This window comes from Schistocerca nitens, chromosome 11 (assembly GCF_023898315.1).
Source record: "Schistocerca nitens isolate TAMUIC-IGC-003100 chromosome 11, iqSchNite1.1, whole genome shotgun sequence".
NCBI lineage: Eukaryota > Metazoa > Arthropoda > Insecta > Orthoptera > Acrididae > Schistocerca > Schistocerca nitens.
This window is the reverse complement of record NC_064624.1, coordinates 140,367,037-140,387,237: the sequence shown is the minus strand read 5'-3', so window position 1 is coordinate 140,387,237 and position 20,201 is coordinate 140,367,037. Positions and strand designations below refer to the sequence as shown.

Here is a 20,201-nt window from a genome sequence, read left to right as displayed (position 1 = left end):
AGCATATGTAGATGCACACATAGTCACAGTATCAGAATAAAGATGGCCGCCCCACTTGTGACTTACACCAGGAAAGAACTGGGTTCTGTTATTCGGTTTTTGTGTAGCGAAGGTGTGAAACCTATTGAGATTCATCGATGAATGCTCAGTACGGTGATGCATGTTTGTCACAGCAGTAAGTCTACGAATGGAGTAGGACGTTCGCAAATGGTGTGACTTCAGTGGAAGATGCTCCTCGTCCAGGTCAGGCACAACGAGTTGTGACTAGACAGAATATTGCAGCAGTTGAAACCATGGTGAAGGAAAACCGCCGAAAGACACTGAATGACATTGCAGCATGTGTACACGTTAGTCATGGGTCAGCACACCACATTGTACATGACGTGCTCCAGTTTCATAAAGTGTCTGCAAGATGGATGCCACGGCAGCTGACTCCTGAAATGAGAGAACGACGTGTTGATGCTTGTGAAGAACTTCTTCGGCGCTTTCAACGATAAGGTGATGGCTTCCTTGCAAGAATCGTTACTGGGGACGAAACCTCGGTTCACTTCCACCAACCGGAAACGAAGAGAGCGAGCAAGGAATGTTGGCATTTCTCATCACCAAGTGATTTCCATATGTTTGGACCACTCAAAGACGCGATGGGAGGAAAGAAGTTCCGTTCTGATGAAGAGCTACGCCACGCGGTGCATGAGTGGTTGCGCGGACTAACAAAAGAATTATTTTCCAAAGGAATTTATGCACTCTGTAAGCGCTGGATGACTTGCATTGAGCGTGGGGGAGATTATGTTAAAGAGTGATACAGCTTTATACCACTTCTGCACAATATATAATATTTTTAAAAATATTTCAGGTTTTCGTTTGACTCACCCTCGTATATAAATGGTATAGCTTTTCGTAACAAACTTACTCTCTGATGCATGGGAAAATACAACAAAGCAATGACACTCGGTTAAGAGCCCTATGAATTCATAAAAATGTGCTCATCGTGCGACAGGACTCACCGAAGGAGAGAGACGGCGGTTACGTTAAGTGGACGACCGCTGCAGGTAGCCGAGGACGTTGCAGTCGAGACGGGGGAGCGGCTGCGGCGGCTGTGCGGTTGTGCGGAAGGGCTGGCCCCGCTGTCTGTAGCGGCTGGCGACCTGCACAGAGAGACGCTGCGTGGACAGGTGTATGTGTGCATACAGGCGAGAGCACAGCTCACTGCAGACAGTGCTGCCAACACGTTGTGCACACAGAAGTAGCAGAGGCACAATTCCAAAGACTGTTGTTAAGAAAGATGAATTACCACTGAGCTAATCAATGTACCCAGTGCTTCTGTCAAGTTTCCTGCATAGCATAGCATAGCATAGCGGTTTGTACAAAAAGGCACAAACTAAAGGTACGAGGGTGGTTTGAAAAGTTCTCGCAATCACCACGGGAGGTCAGCGCTAGAACTACGATCTGTTCACGTGATATCCATTGCACTGTTGCCTCTAACCACGTGACACGTGAGTGCTCTTGGAAGAGAGGTGTGGCGGTGATGTGACTCTTTTACTGTTCCTGCGTAGCGATTTTCGAAGATGGAAAAAATCTAGACTATAGAAGTGATTAACTGCTTCTTAAAGAAACGTATGAAAGCAATTTCCAGAATAAACTATGGTATTCTGCCCCTTCATATTCAACTGTTGCCAAGTCGACGAATGATTTTAAATTTTGTCGGGAGAGCTTAGATGAAGATCCGCGCTGTGATCGGCCAAGATGTGTCACTACTCCAGAAATCATTACAAAAGCGCACAAAATCGTCATGGAGGATCGCCGACTGGTAATGCGTGAAACTGTTCACTCTTGCCAGATTTCGTCTGGAAAGGTATATCACATTTTAACTGAGGAATTAAAAACGAAAAAATTATCTGTAAGATGGGTGCCACGACTCTTGACGCTGGATCCAAAATGCATGGACATATCAGAACAATAGTTCAAATGGTTCAAATGGTTCTGAGCACTATGGGACTTAACATCTTAGGTCATCAGTCCCCTAGAAAAAAATGGTTCAAATGGCTCTGAGCACTATGGGACTCAACTGCTGTGGTCATAAGTCCCCTAGAACTTAGAACTACTTAAACCTAACTAACCTAAGGACAGCACACACATCCATGCCCGAGGCAGGATTCGAACCTGCGACCGTAGCGGTCGTGCGGTTCCAGACTGTAGCGCCTTGAACCGCTCGGCCACTCATGCCGGCTAGTCCCCAAGAACTTAGAACTAATTAAACCTAACTGTGGTGTCACCGCCAGACACCACACTTGCTAGGTGGTAGCTTTAAATCGGCCGTGGTCCATTAGTACATGTCGGACACGCGTGTCGCCACTGTCAGTGATCGCAGACCGAGTGCCACCACACGGCAGGTCTCGAGAGACTTACGAGCACTCGCCCCAGTTGTACGGACGACGTAGCTAGCGATGCACACTGTCGAAGCCTCGCTCATTTGCAGAGCAGATAGTTAGAATAGCCTTCAGCTAAGTCCATGGCTACGACCTAGCAAGGCGCAATTAGCATGTATCTACAGAGTCTCACTTGTATTGTCAAGAGCGATGTACAACAAGGATGGATTAAAGTTAAGTATTCCAGAAGCTACGTACTTTTCTTTATAGCATTCATTACGTATCCTGTTCCAGACCTCTCTGGCCTGCGTGAGTTTAAGCGCGTGCCTTTCGGTTACCCGTCACTGTGGACTGGCTGTCTTGTCAGTTCACAACACTAACTAACCTAAGGACATCACACACATCCATGCCCGAGGCAAGATTCGAACCTGCGACCGTAGCAGTCCCGCGGTTCTGGACTGCAGCGCCTAGAACCGCACGACCACCGCGGCCGGCTTCAGAACAATGTTTGGCCTGTTTTAGGAGAAACGCGAACTAGATATTTTGCGAAGGTTTGTGGCCACAGATGGAACTTGGGTGCACTACTATACCCCAGAGACAAAACAACAGTTAAAGGAGTGGAAACATATTGATTTCCTGCCACCAAAAAAAGCAAAGACAATTCCTTTGGCGGGAAAGGTCATGGCGTAAGTGTTCTGAGATGCGGAGGGGATTCTATTTCTAGATTATCTCCACACGGGGCAAACAGTTACTGGAGAATACTATGCTAACCTCATAGACAAACTGCAAGAGAAGATAGTCGAAAAAAGGCCACGGTTAGCAAGGAAGAAAGTCATCTTCCATCAAGACAATGCGCGCCCGCAAACATGTGCCGTCGCCATGGGAAAATTACACGAACTAAGGTACGAATAGTCGCCACACACGTCTTATTCACCTGATGTGGCTCCGTCAGACTTCCATCTCTTCTCAAACCTGAAAACGTTTCTTGGTGACCGAAGATTCGATTCACATGGAGAATTGATAGTCGGAAGTGACAACTATTTTGCAGGCCTGAAGGAAACTCATTTTCGAGATAGTATCAATGCACTGGTACACCGTTGGACCAAGTGCATTAATCTACAGGGACACAACATTGAAAAACAAAAAAGTTTCACTGATGAAAGTACTTTTTTTCCATTCCATTCCGAGAACTTTTCGAACCACCATGGTACATGCAAAGGCCAACAGTTACGCTGACCCAGCAGAAGAACTACTGCACAGGACTGTTTGACTACACAATAACCACACATATTAGAACGGTAACAACTTTTAAATATAAGTAATGTGGTACTGTGATCATGAAACGATTTTTATAGCTCGTCTATTAGGCAACATCTGTTCGAGGCAACGATGATAAACATGGGGAGAGATGAATGAAATAATCATTATGCAGTGGAATATGCTGTGATATTTCTTGGCTGAGTTAAACCGTGCGAGTTGTAGTATGAGTCTGGCAAACTGCTTTACCCCGCCATTAAGTTTCATAGGGAGACCAACTTTGAAACTGAGCAGGTAGGATATTCAAACAAGGACAGACCACGCAATATGTGAAGTATATATATATACACTCATCTTATATATATATATATATATATATATATATATATATATATATATATATATATATATATATGGTGGTCAATTGATAGTGACCGGGACAAATATCTCACGAAATAAACATCAAACGAAAAAACAACAAACCACGAAAATCGTCTAGCTTGAAGGGGGACACTAGATCGTGCTATGGTTGGCCCGCTAGATGGCGCTGCCATACGTCAAACGGATATCAACTGCGTTTTGTTTTATATAGGAAACCCCATTTTTATTACATATTCGTGAAGTACGTAAAGAAATATGAATGTTTTAGTTGGACCTCGTTTTTCGCTTTGTGATAGTCACAAAACTATAAGTGCGTGGTGTCACCTAACATTCCGCCAGTGCGGACGGTATTTGCTTCTTGATACATTACCCGTGTTAAAATGGACCGTTTACCAATTGCGGAAACGGTCGATATCGTGTTTATGTATGGCTATTGTGATCAAATTGCCCAACGGGCGTGTGCTATGTATGCTGCTCGGTATCCTGGACGACATCATCCAAGTGTCCGGACCGTTCGCCGGATAGTTGCGTTATTTAAGGAAACAGGAAGAGTTCCGCCACATGTGAAACGTCAACCACGACCTTCAACAAATCATGATGCCCAAGCAGGTGTTTTAGCTGCTGCCGCGGCTAATCCCCACATCAGTAGCAGACAAATTGCACGAGATCGGGAATCTCAAAAACGTCGGTGTTGAGAATGCTACATCAACATCGATTACACCCGTACCATATTTCTATACACGAGGAATTGCATGGCGACGTCTTTGAACGTCGTGTACAGTTCTGTCACTGGGCACAAGAGAAATTACGGGACGATGACAGATTTTTTTGCACGCGTTCTATTTAGCGACGAAGCGTCATTTACCAACAGCGGTAACGTAAACCGGCATAATATGCACTACTGGGCAACGGAAAATCCACGATGGCTGCGACAAGTGGAACATCAGCGACCTTGACTGATGCCCCATTTTATCGATGGCAATCTAAATGGTGCAGTGTATGATGATTTCCTACTGATGTTACTACAAGATGTTTCACTGCATGACAGAATGGTGATGTACTTCCCACATGATGGATGTCCGGCACATAGCTCGCGTGTAGTTGAAGCGGTGTTGAATAGCATATTTCAAGACAGTTGGATTGGTCGTCAAAGCACCGTACCACGGCCCACAGGTTCACCGGATCTGTCGTCCCCGGATTTCTTTCTGTGGGGAAAGTTGAAGGATATTTGCTATCGTGATCCACCAAGAACGCCTGACAACATGCGTCAGCGCATTGTCAATGCATGTGCGAACATTACAGAAGGCGAACCATTCGCTGTTGAGAGGAATGTCGTTACACGTCTTGCCAAATGCATTGAGGTTGACGGACGTCATTTTGAGCATTTATTGCATTAATGTGATATTTACAGGTAATCACGCTGTAACGGCATGCCTTCTCAGAAATGATAAGTTCAAAAAGGTACATGTATCACATTGGAACAACCGAAATAAAACGTTCAAAAGTACATGCGTTCTGTATTTTAATTTAGAAAACCTACCTGTTACCGTTGTTCGTCTAAAATTGTGAGCCATATGTTTGTGACTATTACAGCGCCATCTATCACAAAACGAAAGAAGTGGTCCACCTAAAACATTCATATTTGTTTACGTACTACACGAATATGTAATAAAAATGGGGGTTCCTACCTAAAAAGACGCAGTTGATATCCGTTTGACCTATGGCAGCGCCTTCTAGCGGGTCAACCATAGCGCCATCTCGTCTCCCCCTTCAAGATAGACAAGTTTCGTTATTTGTCCTTTTTTCGTTAGACGCTTATTTCATGAGATATTTGGCCCAGTGACGATCAATAGGCCACCCTGTATTACTTGCGAAGTATATATATATATATATATATTTTTCATTAAAATTCAGAGGATATTACTTTAATGAAATCAGAAATTTTGTTTCATTATTTTATTCAATGTAACCATATCGTCTGTCTACCTCTTTAGCTGAGTGGTCAGCACATGATACTGCCATAAAAAGGAACCATGTTCGATTCCCGCTAGTGAGAGGGATTTTTGCCTGATGGGGGGACTTGAACAGGGTGCACTTAGCCTCAGGATACTAACTGAGAAACTACTCGACCGAGTAGCAGCGGACCAAAGTCCCAAAAACTGGCAACCGCCAGGAGAGCAGTGAGTAACCCGACATCCTCCCCTCCGTCCGGTACTGTATGCAGCGAGGCCCTTCCCATACTGTATGCAATGACGCCATTGACAGAGGATGGCACAGCTGTTCGCCACTACTGATAGGCCTACCAGCGCCTGCGACACAGTTCGTATACCCATATTTTTCAGACCGTGATTACAAGATTTTCTGGAGAATGAGTGAGTCTGAAAATAATCAGAAAGACCTTACAAGAGGCAATGCTCAAAGTACATTTCTGTAAAAATTCATGAAATCATGTTTGCTCATTGAAAGTGGTCAAAGTCAGCTGTGACTTTTAAGAGTGTAATGAAGACACAAGATAATGTAGGGAAAGTCAAAGAAAATGACTGAAGGGTGCATCTGTTTTGTGTGTGTGTGTGTGTGTGTGTGTGTGTGAGAGAGAGAGAGAGAGAGAGAGAGAGAGAGAGAGAGAGAGAGAGAGAAAGAGAGAGACAGAGAGAGAGAGAGAGAGAGAGAGAGATGTAAACGACAACATTGGTTACTGGTTTAAAACAGCTTGTATGTTATTTCATAACAAATTACGAATTGTAGGGCCGTCATATATTTTCTCAGTGCAGTACACAAGTACAGCAGGAGTATTTAGACATGGCAGTTATAATAAGTAAGCCACTTGACAGAAGTTGGTATGTAACATGTTGGCAAGTGGAAACAACTGTGGTAGGAGTTTGCATTAGACATGGAATTCACAGTGGAGATAATAATCAACGAAATGTGGGCACGGAGAAAAAAAACTAACATTTTAACATTTAAAAACACAATGTTACGTCAGTAACCATTTGAGATGCTCATGTATCAAATGATTCATACCTCTGATATTCCAGATGCTTTGTTGTTAAGAAGAACAGTGCAACGCTCCTTCTGACATACATGCATGTCTGAAGGAGCAGGCACTGCGGCGACTAAAGTCGTTATGAAGTACATTAAATTTAAAAACAGTTGCGGATGCAAGCAACCATCAGCTGGGTAAGGGAGTGATGACAGTGAAATCTGGGCCGGACCAGGACTCGAACCCGGATTTTCCACTTGATGTGAGAGTCACCTTAATCGCGTTGGCTATCCGTACATGGCTCACAGCCGGACCCAAACATCCATATGTCATTGTTCCTGCGTCACAATCTGTACTGGCACACACACGTAATGTATTTCTCGTACAGTGGGGGACATTTTAACTGAAATTCACTGCCTCACATCGGTAGATAAATATAATATTGCAGCGCCTGTGTTTCAACAAGAACAATGCAGTGTTCCTTGCGCACATGTCTGAAGGACCATTGCATTGTTATTCTTAACAACACAGGCAGTGCAATATCTTATTTATCTGCCGATTCTAGGCAGTAACTTCCAATTAAAATGTCCTCCTCTCTATTGGAATTACATGATGTGTGTATGAGTACTGGTTAAGATGTGTGAATGATGACATATGGAAGTATGGGTGTGGCCACGAGCCATGCATGGATAGCTACACTGATTAAGGCGACTGCTCATGTAAAGTGAGAAATTCGGGTTCGAATCTCGGCCAAACACAAATTTTCATTGTCGTCACTTCTTTATGCGAGTGACAGCTGTGTGGATTTCCAGTTGTGAATAAATTTCATGATTGGTATCTTATTGACTCTTGGACGCACAGGGGATGGTAATGGGAACTAGTATGGCAAAATTGATGCTTTGAGGAGCAGATGGAAAATACCATGCAATAGTGTGTGAAATCTGAAGCAATAAAAAGGATGGTAAGGAGTTACATCATATATAAGATATTTAAGGTAAAAGACTTCCTGAAATATGCATCTGAACACCACAAATAGAGTTACAATACATTTAAAGGTAATGTATTAGCAACATGGTTTCTGCAAAAGACAGCTGTGGCCTTGTGTGTTTTACTTCTAACATTAGTTTTCGTGTTACATTACAACGAACAGCAGAGACTTGGGTTGACTAGTTTACAAGATAATGTACAACTAAAGGAGAACCGAGTCAAGCAGAGTCGGCTATCTACTCTCGAAGATAATAATTTCAATTTGTCACGCTGCTCTTTAAGTGTTGCATGAATATTTAAACATGCAGGAAAATACAGGAAATTATGGCAACTACTAACCACAAGACTTGTAGGGAGTACTTGTATTGAGAGGTGAAGTAGAAACAAAGAATAATTAGATATTAAGGTCTCATCAATATTGAATTTGCTTGCGATGTATCAGTAACTGCAACAGACGCAGTGGGAAAGGTCCTATCAGAAGGAAATAGTACAGAGTTCGCTGGACAGTCCTTATTATCACCCCAGAGAACTTTGAGCAAGACTAGGAGGCAGAGACTGAGCTGTACAATCCCCTCCCTGTGTTTGTTATAGAGGGTAGAGCACCAAAGTTCGTCATATACCTCGAGGAACATCTTAACAGAAAGGGCCAGGGACTGTGAAGGAAAGGCACAGTATTGTGAGGAACTGACTGTAGCTGCCATGTGGCAGTGAGGACTGGTTTGTTGTGTTGTGAGGTAACTACATGGCGTATGGGGAATAAGCAAAAACACTCTCCAGAAACATGTGCTTACATCACCTCGTGTAATACATGTATTCCATACAGGTTCGGGTGTTTGGGATAAGTACCAGGCCAGATTGAAGGAAGGCATCAAAGAAGTTCAGAGTCTGGCTGTTAGATTTGTTACCAGTAAGTTCCAACAACATGTAAGGGTTACAGAGATGCTTCAGGAACTCATAGGGGAATCCCTGGAGGGAACACGACGTTCTTTTCGAGAAATATTGAGAAAACTCAGAAACTCAGGATTTGAAGCTTACTCCTGAACTATTGCCGCCAACGTACATTACGTGTAACGACCACGAAGACAAGATACCATAAATTAGGCTTCATATGAGGCATAATGATTGGTAGTGATACAGGGTACACTCCATCACGCACAGTACGGTGGGTAGTGGAGTAGCTATGTAGATATACATGTACGTGTTGATGCTCTGATTCGAAACCAAACCCTGTTACTTAGAATCTATTGTACTTCCCACAAGTTGTATGTAATTCTCCTGGTAAGGGTAAATGATCGGTTTTTTATGGAAATTGTAGCTTTATTGCAGAAATGTACATGGAAAGTGAAAAAAAAGTAAGAGACTCGCCAAATTGTAATACCAATGTGGGAATAGTCATTACTCTGACAGTTTGCTTCACTACACATAAGTTATCTACAGGTGAGGCTTTGCTGCAAAGAAACAAAATAAATATGATATTTCAGGTCTAGTACTGTCCTGCTTGAACACACTGCAGCATCTGTAGAGTTCCTTGTGCTGGTATTGGGCGACACACTTCTTCCTCATCTTCATCTTCCCTCTGCGCAGCATGACGCCATTTGCAAGTAACTATCAGCAGTATCAGACACAACAAACAACAATAATGCCTACATTGCATCAACAGGTTTACAGTGACAACGACAACACAGAGAACAAGGCCTGCACACTTGAGTGCCCTGGCTGCAAACTGTACAAGTCATTTTCTCTGGCTTGCTTCTGTTCTGAACAGTACATCATCATTGCATTCATCGGTAGAGTGGCTCCTGGTGTATCCACAGCCAATGTATCTTTTCTTCAGAGGCTTGATGTCAAGACCAAAAAAATAGTTTCATGCACAAATGCAACTGAACGTAACTAATGACTGCAAATAAGGTCAAAACAATTGATGAAGCTACGAAAAACTTGGCTATTTCATTATCTTTTTAGCTAACTAAGTAGCTAGAAAGCACAGTTCAATTCAGAGATTCGATGAACCTGCTATGACAAGTCAATGAGAACGTTCTGAGTTGTCAGAAAATGGCCATTAGCCTTGGTGTATTCTATGGCACAAACAGATCGACAGAAACTCATTTGCAAACATTGTACGTTTGGAAGTACATACATGCTTAGAACTGGGCAATGCAGATCAGTGGCTTGTCTTATGCTTACCTGATTTTTGATGGTGGCTCCAGGTCAACAGCTGCTGTGTCCTTATTCTCCTGAACTGGTACTGTTGGGGATGATCCTGAAACATGGCGTCATTGAGTCCTTTTTCCGTGCATAGTACCCTCTATACTTGTATGAACAACAAGCTGTAGGATAAATTTATTGGTACTGGTTCAATTTCTTGAAAAAATTAGCCTGAACCAACAAATTTATCCTGCTATCCCAAATTTTATTTGTGGCTCACTTATTTTCGCATAAAAAATATTTATTTACAAAAGTAGCTGAAACTAGTAGATGGAGGTATAGTGAACATAAAAAATTAGTCAATAAAATTATCTTTTTCATCACCTATTGTTTTTTCTCAATTCTCTATGGTGTCAAGAAATGGAATATATGTTGGACAATGTGCTTCTGAATTAGTCGTCCACCAAGTTCAGCGTTAAGCTTGAATAAAGCAACAGTATTAGTTTTTTGATGAAAAGAATCAGTATGCTTAATAAACATTCCACCACCTATATTAACATCTATATTTATTAATTCAAATGGAATAATTTTTGGCACATCATTAGCAACATTTTTTATTAGCTTCAGTAAGTTGGTTACGAAATCCTAGAACACATCCAATATTATAGTTTATGTCGATATATAATATAACATCACTCTCAGTAGTAACTGTACTTAAAATTTCGTCTGTTTTAATGCATGTATTAGCCTTATTTGAATCACTAAATTTTTCCAAGCTCTTCCAACTGCATTTACCAATAGGAATTTGTATTGTTCCTCCAACACAGTAAAGTTTATTATTTTTAATGTAATATTTGGACTTATAAATGTTGTATGAAAATCAACTAGTTCAACATCTCTGTAGAGTTAATCATTTTTGAAAACAGATGACTCAACATTCAAATGCAATAATCAATACATTTAATATTGACAAAAACGTTATTAAATAAATTAAAACTAGTGGGGACCATAAATAAGAATTCCAGAGGAAAAAATCGGAAATTAATAAGGTGAGCTTCTACACCTATTTAATATGCAATAGTAGGACCAAGTGGTTGTGGCAAATCTACACTAATGATTCACAATTATATTCTATCTCCAGAATGGTTCAATTGGAAGAAAATGAATCACTTGTATGTTTAGATCAACCAAAATATCAACAATTTCTAAAAATAGATAAAAAATTAGAAGACAAAATTTATGAGAAGAATACTACTTTTATTGAGAACTATGATGAAATAACACCATTGGATCAATGTCAAAACATTTCACTTGAAGTATATGATGGTCTCAGTCTTCAGAATCAATATGTAGTTAGAGAATATTTTACTAGAGGTAGACACAGAGAAATAGATTGTTTTTATTTAGCGCACACATACTCTAAAATACTTAAACCATTTGTCAGGGATAATGTAAAGTTTTTAAATATTTTTTTGACAGGCTCACATAAATGTAAATTATATTTACCAAGAGCTTGTTGGCAGTGATTTAAGTTCTGGTAATGTAAAGAATATTAAAGTAAGTGTTGCAATGAGGATCAGTTTTGGTTTCTTACATCACATATGACTAAGAAAAGAAATATCAAATATTTTTGGCAACACATTAAACATGTTATAGAAGAATGTAAGACATTAAAAATATTTAGCTCATATTTTTAACTTTAGTAAATGTTTGCAAAATGTGACCCACAACTTGTTAGAAAAACTAAAAGAAACAAAAAGAAGTTGAAGAATTGAAAGAAGAGCTCAAGCTTTGGAATAAACTAACTAGAATAGAATATAAAATGTATAAAAAAGAAATTGATGCAACTGAGGACATAAAACAAGGAACTGATAAATTAGCTGACAATGGCCTGAAAGTATTTGAAGAAGACAGAGATGTTGCAAAACAAATGGGTCTATACCATAGAAAATTATCTTTATACCAATACATTATGAATGGTCTGTTTATAACCCTGATTTGCATAGGTGTACATTAACTGAAATAAAAACTACAAGCTGAATTGAATAAATATGAAGCAGAGATTAAAACTAGGGAGAAGTTAATAGAGCAAGTTCAGGGTGATGTTGAAAAATAAATATAAACGAAAGAATGTTAAAGTATATTAACGACACCAAGAAAGTTTTTGCATTAAAACCTGTAGGTACATTTAAATTTTTTGTTTCTTTGCCAGGTGAAATCAATGGAGATAAAGTAACTGTTGGTGAAAAGAATATGAAGGTACAGAGGGATTAACGAATCTGTTAACTAAAATAGATATTTATATCGATGACGTGAATGATAAATTGGATAGTGTTGAGTTATCAAATTATGCTGATATGTTGTACCATTCAGGAGTATTATATTCTGATAATGATCCAAATGAAACAAAAAGGTAAAAGTATAAAGGTTAAAAGTATAAAGGTATGAATAGAGTAATAGCTATTGTCTATTTCCCAAAATTAAAAGGAGATTTAGAGTCAAGTTTTGGTGGAGCCTTAATGAGGAAATATATACAAAAAACCATCTGAACATGTTTGGATGAATGACATGCAAGAATTAATCGATGAACTGGCAGTAATTCATAGTGAAGACAGTTGGAAATAAGAATTATCATAATGAAAAAGTTGGCATAACACAGATTTTAACAAAGAAATTTAGTGACCTCATCAAGAATCTAAAAGAAAGTCCATATCTGATTAGATTTCTCAGTACTCTTGAGAGGTGGCATGAGCCCCCTCTCATATTTCTATCTTACGATTTTCATCTCTAATTGCTTGCGGTGAAAAGTTGCTATTCCTTCACACGCGGACTTCCCACGCAGTGTCTCTCATCACCCAGGTGGTCCGGTGACAGGCAGGCTCTGCCGATCTTGAAAGGGTAAGCCGACAGGTGTGAGGGAGTCGAGTGAATGCTTTCCAGACGCCGACATTGTCAAAAGACACGCCCGGAGGGGCCTGAAGTAGCGGCTGGGCTAGAGGTTCCGTTACTTCGAAGAAACTTAGCGAAAACACTTTCTGGCGGGCTACCAGCGAGGCGTGGGAATGACTTGTGTTCCCAAGCAGCCTTGGCGCGCAAATTCCCGCGTTTTCTGCCGTATAGTAACTGTGATTGGCTTGCTCAGGGCATAGCTCCGTGACGTAGCAAAAATCGGCGCAGAAATTGGCGCCAAGAATCTCCATTGGTGGAATGGTAGTGCTCCGGCAATAGAGTGGAATTTTCCGCCGGTTTTCGAGTTGCTGATTGGAACGTTTAACCACGGCCACTGTCGTGGGGGCGGGAATGTTCTGTGTTCGGCCTGTACAGGTGCTCTAGAGCAGTCGTCTCTCGCCTTTCGGTCGGAGTAGGTTACAAGACTGAGCTCTCGCTGCTCGGGTCGGCCTGCCTTCCGTGGGCTGTCTAATATACTTTTATTTAATTGTAACTGCTTGACTAAGTTGCTGAAGTTTCGACTTCAACGTAACTTTCCGAGTACAGTTGGCAATTGAGTGTTCTGTGTACAAGAGGCCTATGTTGTCTGTCATGAGCAGTTTTGGCTAATGTTGACTGTATCGGAGTTACTGGGTGACTTCGCTTGTTAAAATCAATCACTGTACCGTCAGTGATTGTGTGGCGAGCTTTCTTCGTCTCCGACAGAGGCGCATTTGTATTGCTAGGAAGTCTTTAGTCTGGAACAACCAGGCCAGGATAATTTGTTTCGGGCTATACTCGCGACATTATCATCACCACGATGGGCCGTCGAAGCAACCAGCCATCGCCTCCGGTACGCCAGATCGAGTTCTTGCAGTTAAGAAGACAGTTTGGTAATGTATGTCCGCAGCACCGGCAGACAGGGATTTTCCTAGGTGATAATCAGAGCTCAGCAGAGCGCGCCTGTTCGTCTTTTTCTAACTTTGTTCTGCCTTGGGTAGCAGCAATTAATGTTGGGTTGGCTGTGTGTTTTCTCTTAAGATTTGAGTTGCAAGGAATTGGCTCCACATACCACTTCATCATAAATGTCACAATCTAGCTTAGGGACAACTTCACCTTCACAGCATTTATTTGAGTATCCAATTTGAGCCAATTTGATGTATTGTAAATGTTTCATGTGTTTTGTTTATTAGCTTGAGTTTAGTCATAATAAATCATATTGTTATTTTGGACAGAACTTTCATTCTGTTAATCAGTAGAGCAACCCTTTCATTTCTCACTACGTTACTGAAACTTTCCTTTATTTAATTAATGTCTATCAAATTAAATTATTGTAGGTGCCAAACTCTTTTCTACTCCACTTGCAGGGTCTATTACAGTCAGTTCGCGTTTCTTTTTAATCCATGTGCAACAGCAAAAGTCGGAGTTAGAATAGGGGGGGCTTAGAGTATCATTTATATATGAAGATTCTCGAAGAATTTAGTGTTAAATACACTGCTAGCCCCGGCACCTCGCACTCTTCCTCACACTTTTGGATGAGTGAAAGTCAACATTTATTAATGAATTTCCTTCTGAAATGCATCTACCAGGCTATCGATTTTGTGGTCTGGGAAACAAAGCAGATGAAAGATTAGCTAGATGATGTCAGGAATAAATCCATTAGATGAAATATGGACAGCAGGAAACAGCGTAATCATTGAATGGAAATCAAAAATGTTGAAGAACATCATACACTTTCAACTACTTAGTTTCAGCTATTGTTTTTAAAAAATTAAATGTTTCTGATCACTTTACCATACTTTCAGCTAAATAATTTTCAGCTACTTTTGTAAACAATTAATTTTTTTCTTATAATAAAATATATGAAGCAAATATAAAATTTTGGGCAGTAGGATAAATTTGTAGGTTCAGACTAAACTGAATTTCTTCTCTTACAAAATTGAGCCTGAACCTACAAATTTATCCTACAACAGGCAGATCTCTATCAAACTACAGCTGGTAAATGTTAGCCATCACAGATTAATTACAACAATATGTGTAAAACTGATACCACACACGATGAGCTGCAAATCATTAATAATACCGATTAAGGAATATCCAATTTGTTTCAGTAACTTTCTTTTGTACAACAAGCACCTAATAGAATGAATAAATCTTTTCTTAGTAACTTTCTACAGTTATAATGTTCAGAAATTTAATTGCAATAAAGATCTAGCAGATTGGGGTATAACCAGTAATCCACACAACAAATACAATAACTAAGGTGTTACCGCAAGTGCTGTTAATATATCACTTCCCCTGAGTAAGCAATCACCAATCTTCAAGTATGGAAACATATGCAAATCAGTGAATAGTCCTTCTAACTACTCATAGATCGATAGGCCATAAATATTTCGTAAAAATTTCCTGGGTCCCAACAGTGGTCATTACATCTCGTTTCCTTGCAGCATTGGTTGAAAAATGTATATTCTACGATTATTGACTTCCACCTGTCCTATGAAGCAGACACCGCATTTAGGATATTAAAAGGTAACTTTGGAGAGAGAAACATCTGAACATAAAGAGCTCAGACAGAACGTCAGTACCAAGCATTGAAGGTATATATATATATATATATATATATATATATATATATATATATATATATATATATATATATATATATATATATATATATATATATATATATACTCCTGGAAATGGAAAAAAGGACACATTGACACCGGTGTGTCAGACCCACCATACTTGCTCCGGACACTGCGAGAGGGCTGTACAAGCAATGATCACACGCACGGCACAGCGGACACACCAGGAACCGCGGTGTTGGCCGTCGAACGGCGCTAGCTGCGCAGCATTTGTGCACCGCCGCCGTCAGTGTCAGCCAGTTTGCCGTGGCATACGGAGATCCATCGCAGTCTTTAACACTGGTAGCATGCCGCGACAGCGTGGACGTGAACCGTATGTGCAGTTGACGGACTTTGAGCGAGGGCGTATAGTGGGCATGCGGGAGGCCGGGTGGACGTATCGCCAAATTGCTCAACACGTGGGGCGTGAGGTCTCCACAGTACATCGATGTTGTCGCCAGTGGTCGGCGGAAGGTGCACGTGCCCGTCGACCTGGGACTGGACCGCAGCGACGCACGGATGCACGCCAAGACCGTAGGTTCCTACGCATTGCCGTAGGGGACCGCACCGCCACTTCCCACCAAATTAGGGACACTGTTGCTCCTGGGGTATCGGCGAGGACCATTCGCAACCGTCTCCATGAAGCTGGGCTACGGTCCCGCACACCGTTAGGCCGTCTTCCGCTCACGCCCCAACATCGTGCAGCCCGCCTCCAGTGGTGTCGCGACAGGCGTGAATGGAGGGACGAATGGAGACGTGTCGTCTTCAGCGATGAGAGTCGCTTCTGCCTTGGTGCCAATGATGGTCGTATGCATGTTTGGCGCCGTGCAGGTGAGCGCCACAATCAGGACTGCATACGACCGAGGCACACAGGGCCAACACCTGGCATCATGGTGTGGGGAGCGATCTCCTACACTGGCCGTACACCACTGGTGATCGTCGAGGGGACACTGAATAGTGCACGGTACATCCAAACCGTCATCGAACCCATCGTTCTACCATTCCTAGACCGGCAAGGGAACTTGCTGTTCCAACAGGACAATGCACGTCCGCATGTATCCCGTGCCACCCAACGTGCTCTAGAAGGTGTAAGTCAACTACCCTGGCCAGCAAGATCTCCGGATCTGTCCCCCATTGAGCATGTTTGGGACTGGATGAAGCGTCGTCTCACGCGGTCTGCACGTCCAGCACGAACGCTGGTCCAACTGAGGCGCCAGGTGGAAATGGCATGGCAAGCCGTTCCACAGGACTACATCCAGCATCTCTACGATCGTCTCCATGGGAGAATAGCAGCCTGCATTGCTGCGAAAGGTGGATATACACTGTACTAGTGCCGACATTGTGCATGCTCTGTTGCCTGTGTCTATGTGCCTGTGGTTCTGTCAGTGTGATCATGTGATGTATCTGACCCCAGGAATGTGTCAATAAAGTTTCCCCTTCCTGGGACAATGAATTCACGGTGTTCTTATTTCAATTTCCAGGAGTGTATATATATATATATATATATATATATATATATATATATATATATATATATATACAGGGTGCCCATTTATCTTGAGCACCCTAAATAACTGTTTGTCCAGATGCAAATTACAAAATGTTTCAAGCAAATGTCAAATGTTCTTTAGCTGTCAGGAGGACATCAATCAGCACGATTGCCTTCATTGAAGCTTTATCTTTTACAAAGATATGAAGAGCGGTATGACTTTTTTAAATGGCACCCTGTGTTTTTTATTCGGTGATTCACTTCCTCTCCTAAAGACCTACTCAAAAATATGTCGCAGTGTACCATTCACTGAAACACAACGTTATTAATTACATAACACAACATTGACGTTGACGATCCCAGCACTTAGTGGAGGTACTCAGAGTAATGGAACACATCCACGTGCTGACGTTGACAGAGGACAAATATAAGTAGAAAGGAGACCCGTCATTCCGTTAAACATCGTCAGTTGAAGAGTTGTGTGAGTAGAATGTACACCAATTGAGAGAAGGTAGAAATGCTACTCATCCATGGGGAATGTAAGTTAGCAGAATAGTAATTGCAGTACTGTTTTCTTATGTATGGGTGCATTTAGTACAGTAGTTTAATCTTTCTAAATACTATTGTGTAGAGTAGGGATACAGTAAAGGCTGTCCTTCCTACAAACTGCATCGACATAACGTTACTTTTATTTTTGTTGTTGTTGAAGGTAGGCGAAATGCTACGCAGGCAGCGGAACTGTACAGAGAACGATATCCTGACAAGATCCCACCTTACCGACGGATGTTTTCTCCTCAAGTTGCGACGCTTCAGGAAACTGGATGTTTCAAATGGTTCTGAGCACTATGGGACTTAACATCTGAGGTCATCAGTCCCCTAGAACTTAGAACTACTTAAACCTAACTAACCTAAGGACATCACACACATCCATGCCAGAGGCAGGATTCGAACCTCCTACCATAGCGGTCGCGCGGTTCCAGGCTGAAGCGCCTAGAACCGCTCGGCCACTCTCGCCGGCGAGGATGTTTCAACCCACTACAACGCAGTCGTCGTAGCACTCGCAAATACGAAGCTGCCGAAGTTACTGTTCTCGCTTCCATTGCTATGAATCCACATGTAAGCACATGACAGCTTGAACACGAGATTGGCAATCCTACAAGCAGTGTACTTCGTGTTCTTATACATCACCGGTTCCATCCTTACCACGTACACCTACATCAAGAATTGCACGGGAATGATTTCCAGAATCGTGTACAGTTCTGTCAGTAGGCACAGCAGCAAATCCTCGACAATCCGAACTTCTTCTCCAATGTTCTATTTATCGATAAATGTTCCTCCTCAAACAAAGGACAGGTAAATACATGGGACATGCATTATTCGTCCAGGGATAATCCACAATGGCTTAGACAGGTGGAACATCAGCATCGATGGAGAGTTAACGTCTGGCATGGGATACTTGGTACTACAGTTCATCAATGGTAGTCTAAATGGCACAGCCAACTTCCTCTGGTGAATTCTTCTTCCTCTTCTGGATGAAGTGCCGCCAAGAAACAGAATGCTTATGTGGTATCAACACGGTGGATGTCCAGCACATAATGCCTTTCGTCCATGTCGTGTTCTGAACCAAAGGTATCCTGCCAGATGGACTGATCGAGGAGGAACAGTTACTTGGCCTGATAGGTCTCCTGATTTAATCCTCTGGGATTTAATCCTTTGGGATGCATTAAGAACATGTCTATCGCGATATTCCAGCAACTCCAGAGGACATAGAGGAATGTATTGTGCTTGCTTGTAATTCTGGAAGCAGCACATAATTCTTTCACTCAACGAGTGCACCAGTGTATCGGTGTCCAGGGTCACCACTTTGAGCACCATTGAATATTTTACTCCTGGGCAATGCTACAGGAGAGTCAAAGTCAATTTTGTGTTATGTTTTTACTTGGTTTTCATTTGTTTTCTGACAACTCCAGTAAGTGGACGAGTTTGTGATCCTGGGCTCAAAGTCAGTTTTCTGTTATGTAATTAATAACGTTGTGTTTCAGTGAATGGCACTCCGTGATACATTTTTGAATAGGTCTTTTGGAGAGGAAATGAATTACCGTATAAAAAATACAGGGTGCCATTAAAAAAGTCATACCACTGGTCATATCTTTGTAAACGACAAAGCTACAACGAAGGGAATCATGCTGATTGATGTCCCCCTGGCGGCTAAGGAACATTTGCTTGAAACATTTTGTAATTTGCATCTGGACAAACGGTTATTTAGGGTGATCAAGATAAATGAGACACCCTGTATATATGTATGAACTTTTTAAAAGAAGGCAGGTTGAACACCGAATCATGGAAAAAAGTAACTCATGATGACTTGGGAGATATGATAATGTCAAAAGGATTTGACAGAGCACTGAAAGAGCCAACATGATTGAATAATTGGGAAATTTCTTGGAGAACCAATCAGGACACCTCTGTTCCATCTGTTTTCCTTTGATGTATTACGTACTCCAAGAACAATATAATTGATGCAAAATGCCAGTGTCTAAAGTAGCAATATGTACCGAAACACCAGTTTAATAAGTCATGGTTACAAAGTACTAACTCGAGTCTGGGTTCTAGAGAGACGTAGGACCCTGTCAGGATATACTGATTTATGATTTGTATGAAGATATAAATTAAAGAACGACATGCTTAATGCTAAAGCACATGTGGATTTTAAAAAAGCTTTCGAGACTGTGGAATAGAATACACTACTAAAATTCTGAAGGCAGTAGGGGCAAAAACAAGTAGGTAGAAGATCAGCTACAGGTTTTACCAAAACCAGAGAGCTGTTGTATATGTCGAAACACACGAAATGGAGTCAGTGAGGAGAGTTGTAATCTGATGCCCACATTATTCAGCCTCTACACAGAGCAGGCAGTAAGGGAAACCGACAGGAGACTGGGAAAAGGAATTAAAGATCAGGGAAATAAAGACACTGACAATTTCCAATGCACTGTAATTCCAGCAGAGATGGTAAAAAAATAGACAGACTAAGAGGAAAGAGTACT

At 41.5% G+C, this 20,201-nt stretch overlaps 1 protein-coding gene across 3 annotated transcripts in view; it reads right to left on the bottom strand.

Annotated features, from left to right (window-relative positions):
• The window catches only part of LOC126212916 (ankyrin repeat and protein kinase domain-containing protein 1-like), a 146,801-nt gene that overhangs the window by 24,835 nt on the left and 101,765 nt on the right, over positions 1 to 20,201 (bottom strand). For all 3 annotated transcript variants that reach the window (XM_049940425.1, XM_049940427.1, XM_049940426.1), the window contains 2 exons: positions 10,156 to 10,231; positions 1,005 to 1,145 (listed from right to left, as the gene is read on the bottom strand). In XM_049940425.1, the coding sequence (XP_049796382.1) occupies positions 1,005 to 1,145; positions 10,156 to 10,231 (217 nt within the window). The remainder of the gene's footprint in view (positions 1 to 1,004; positions 1,146 to 10,155; positions 10,232 to 20,201) is intronic.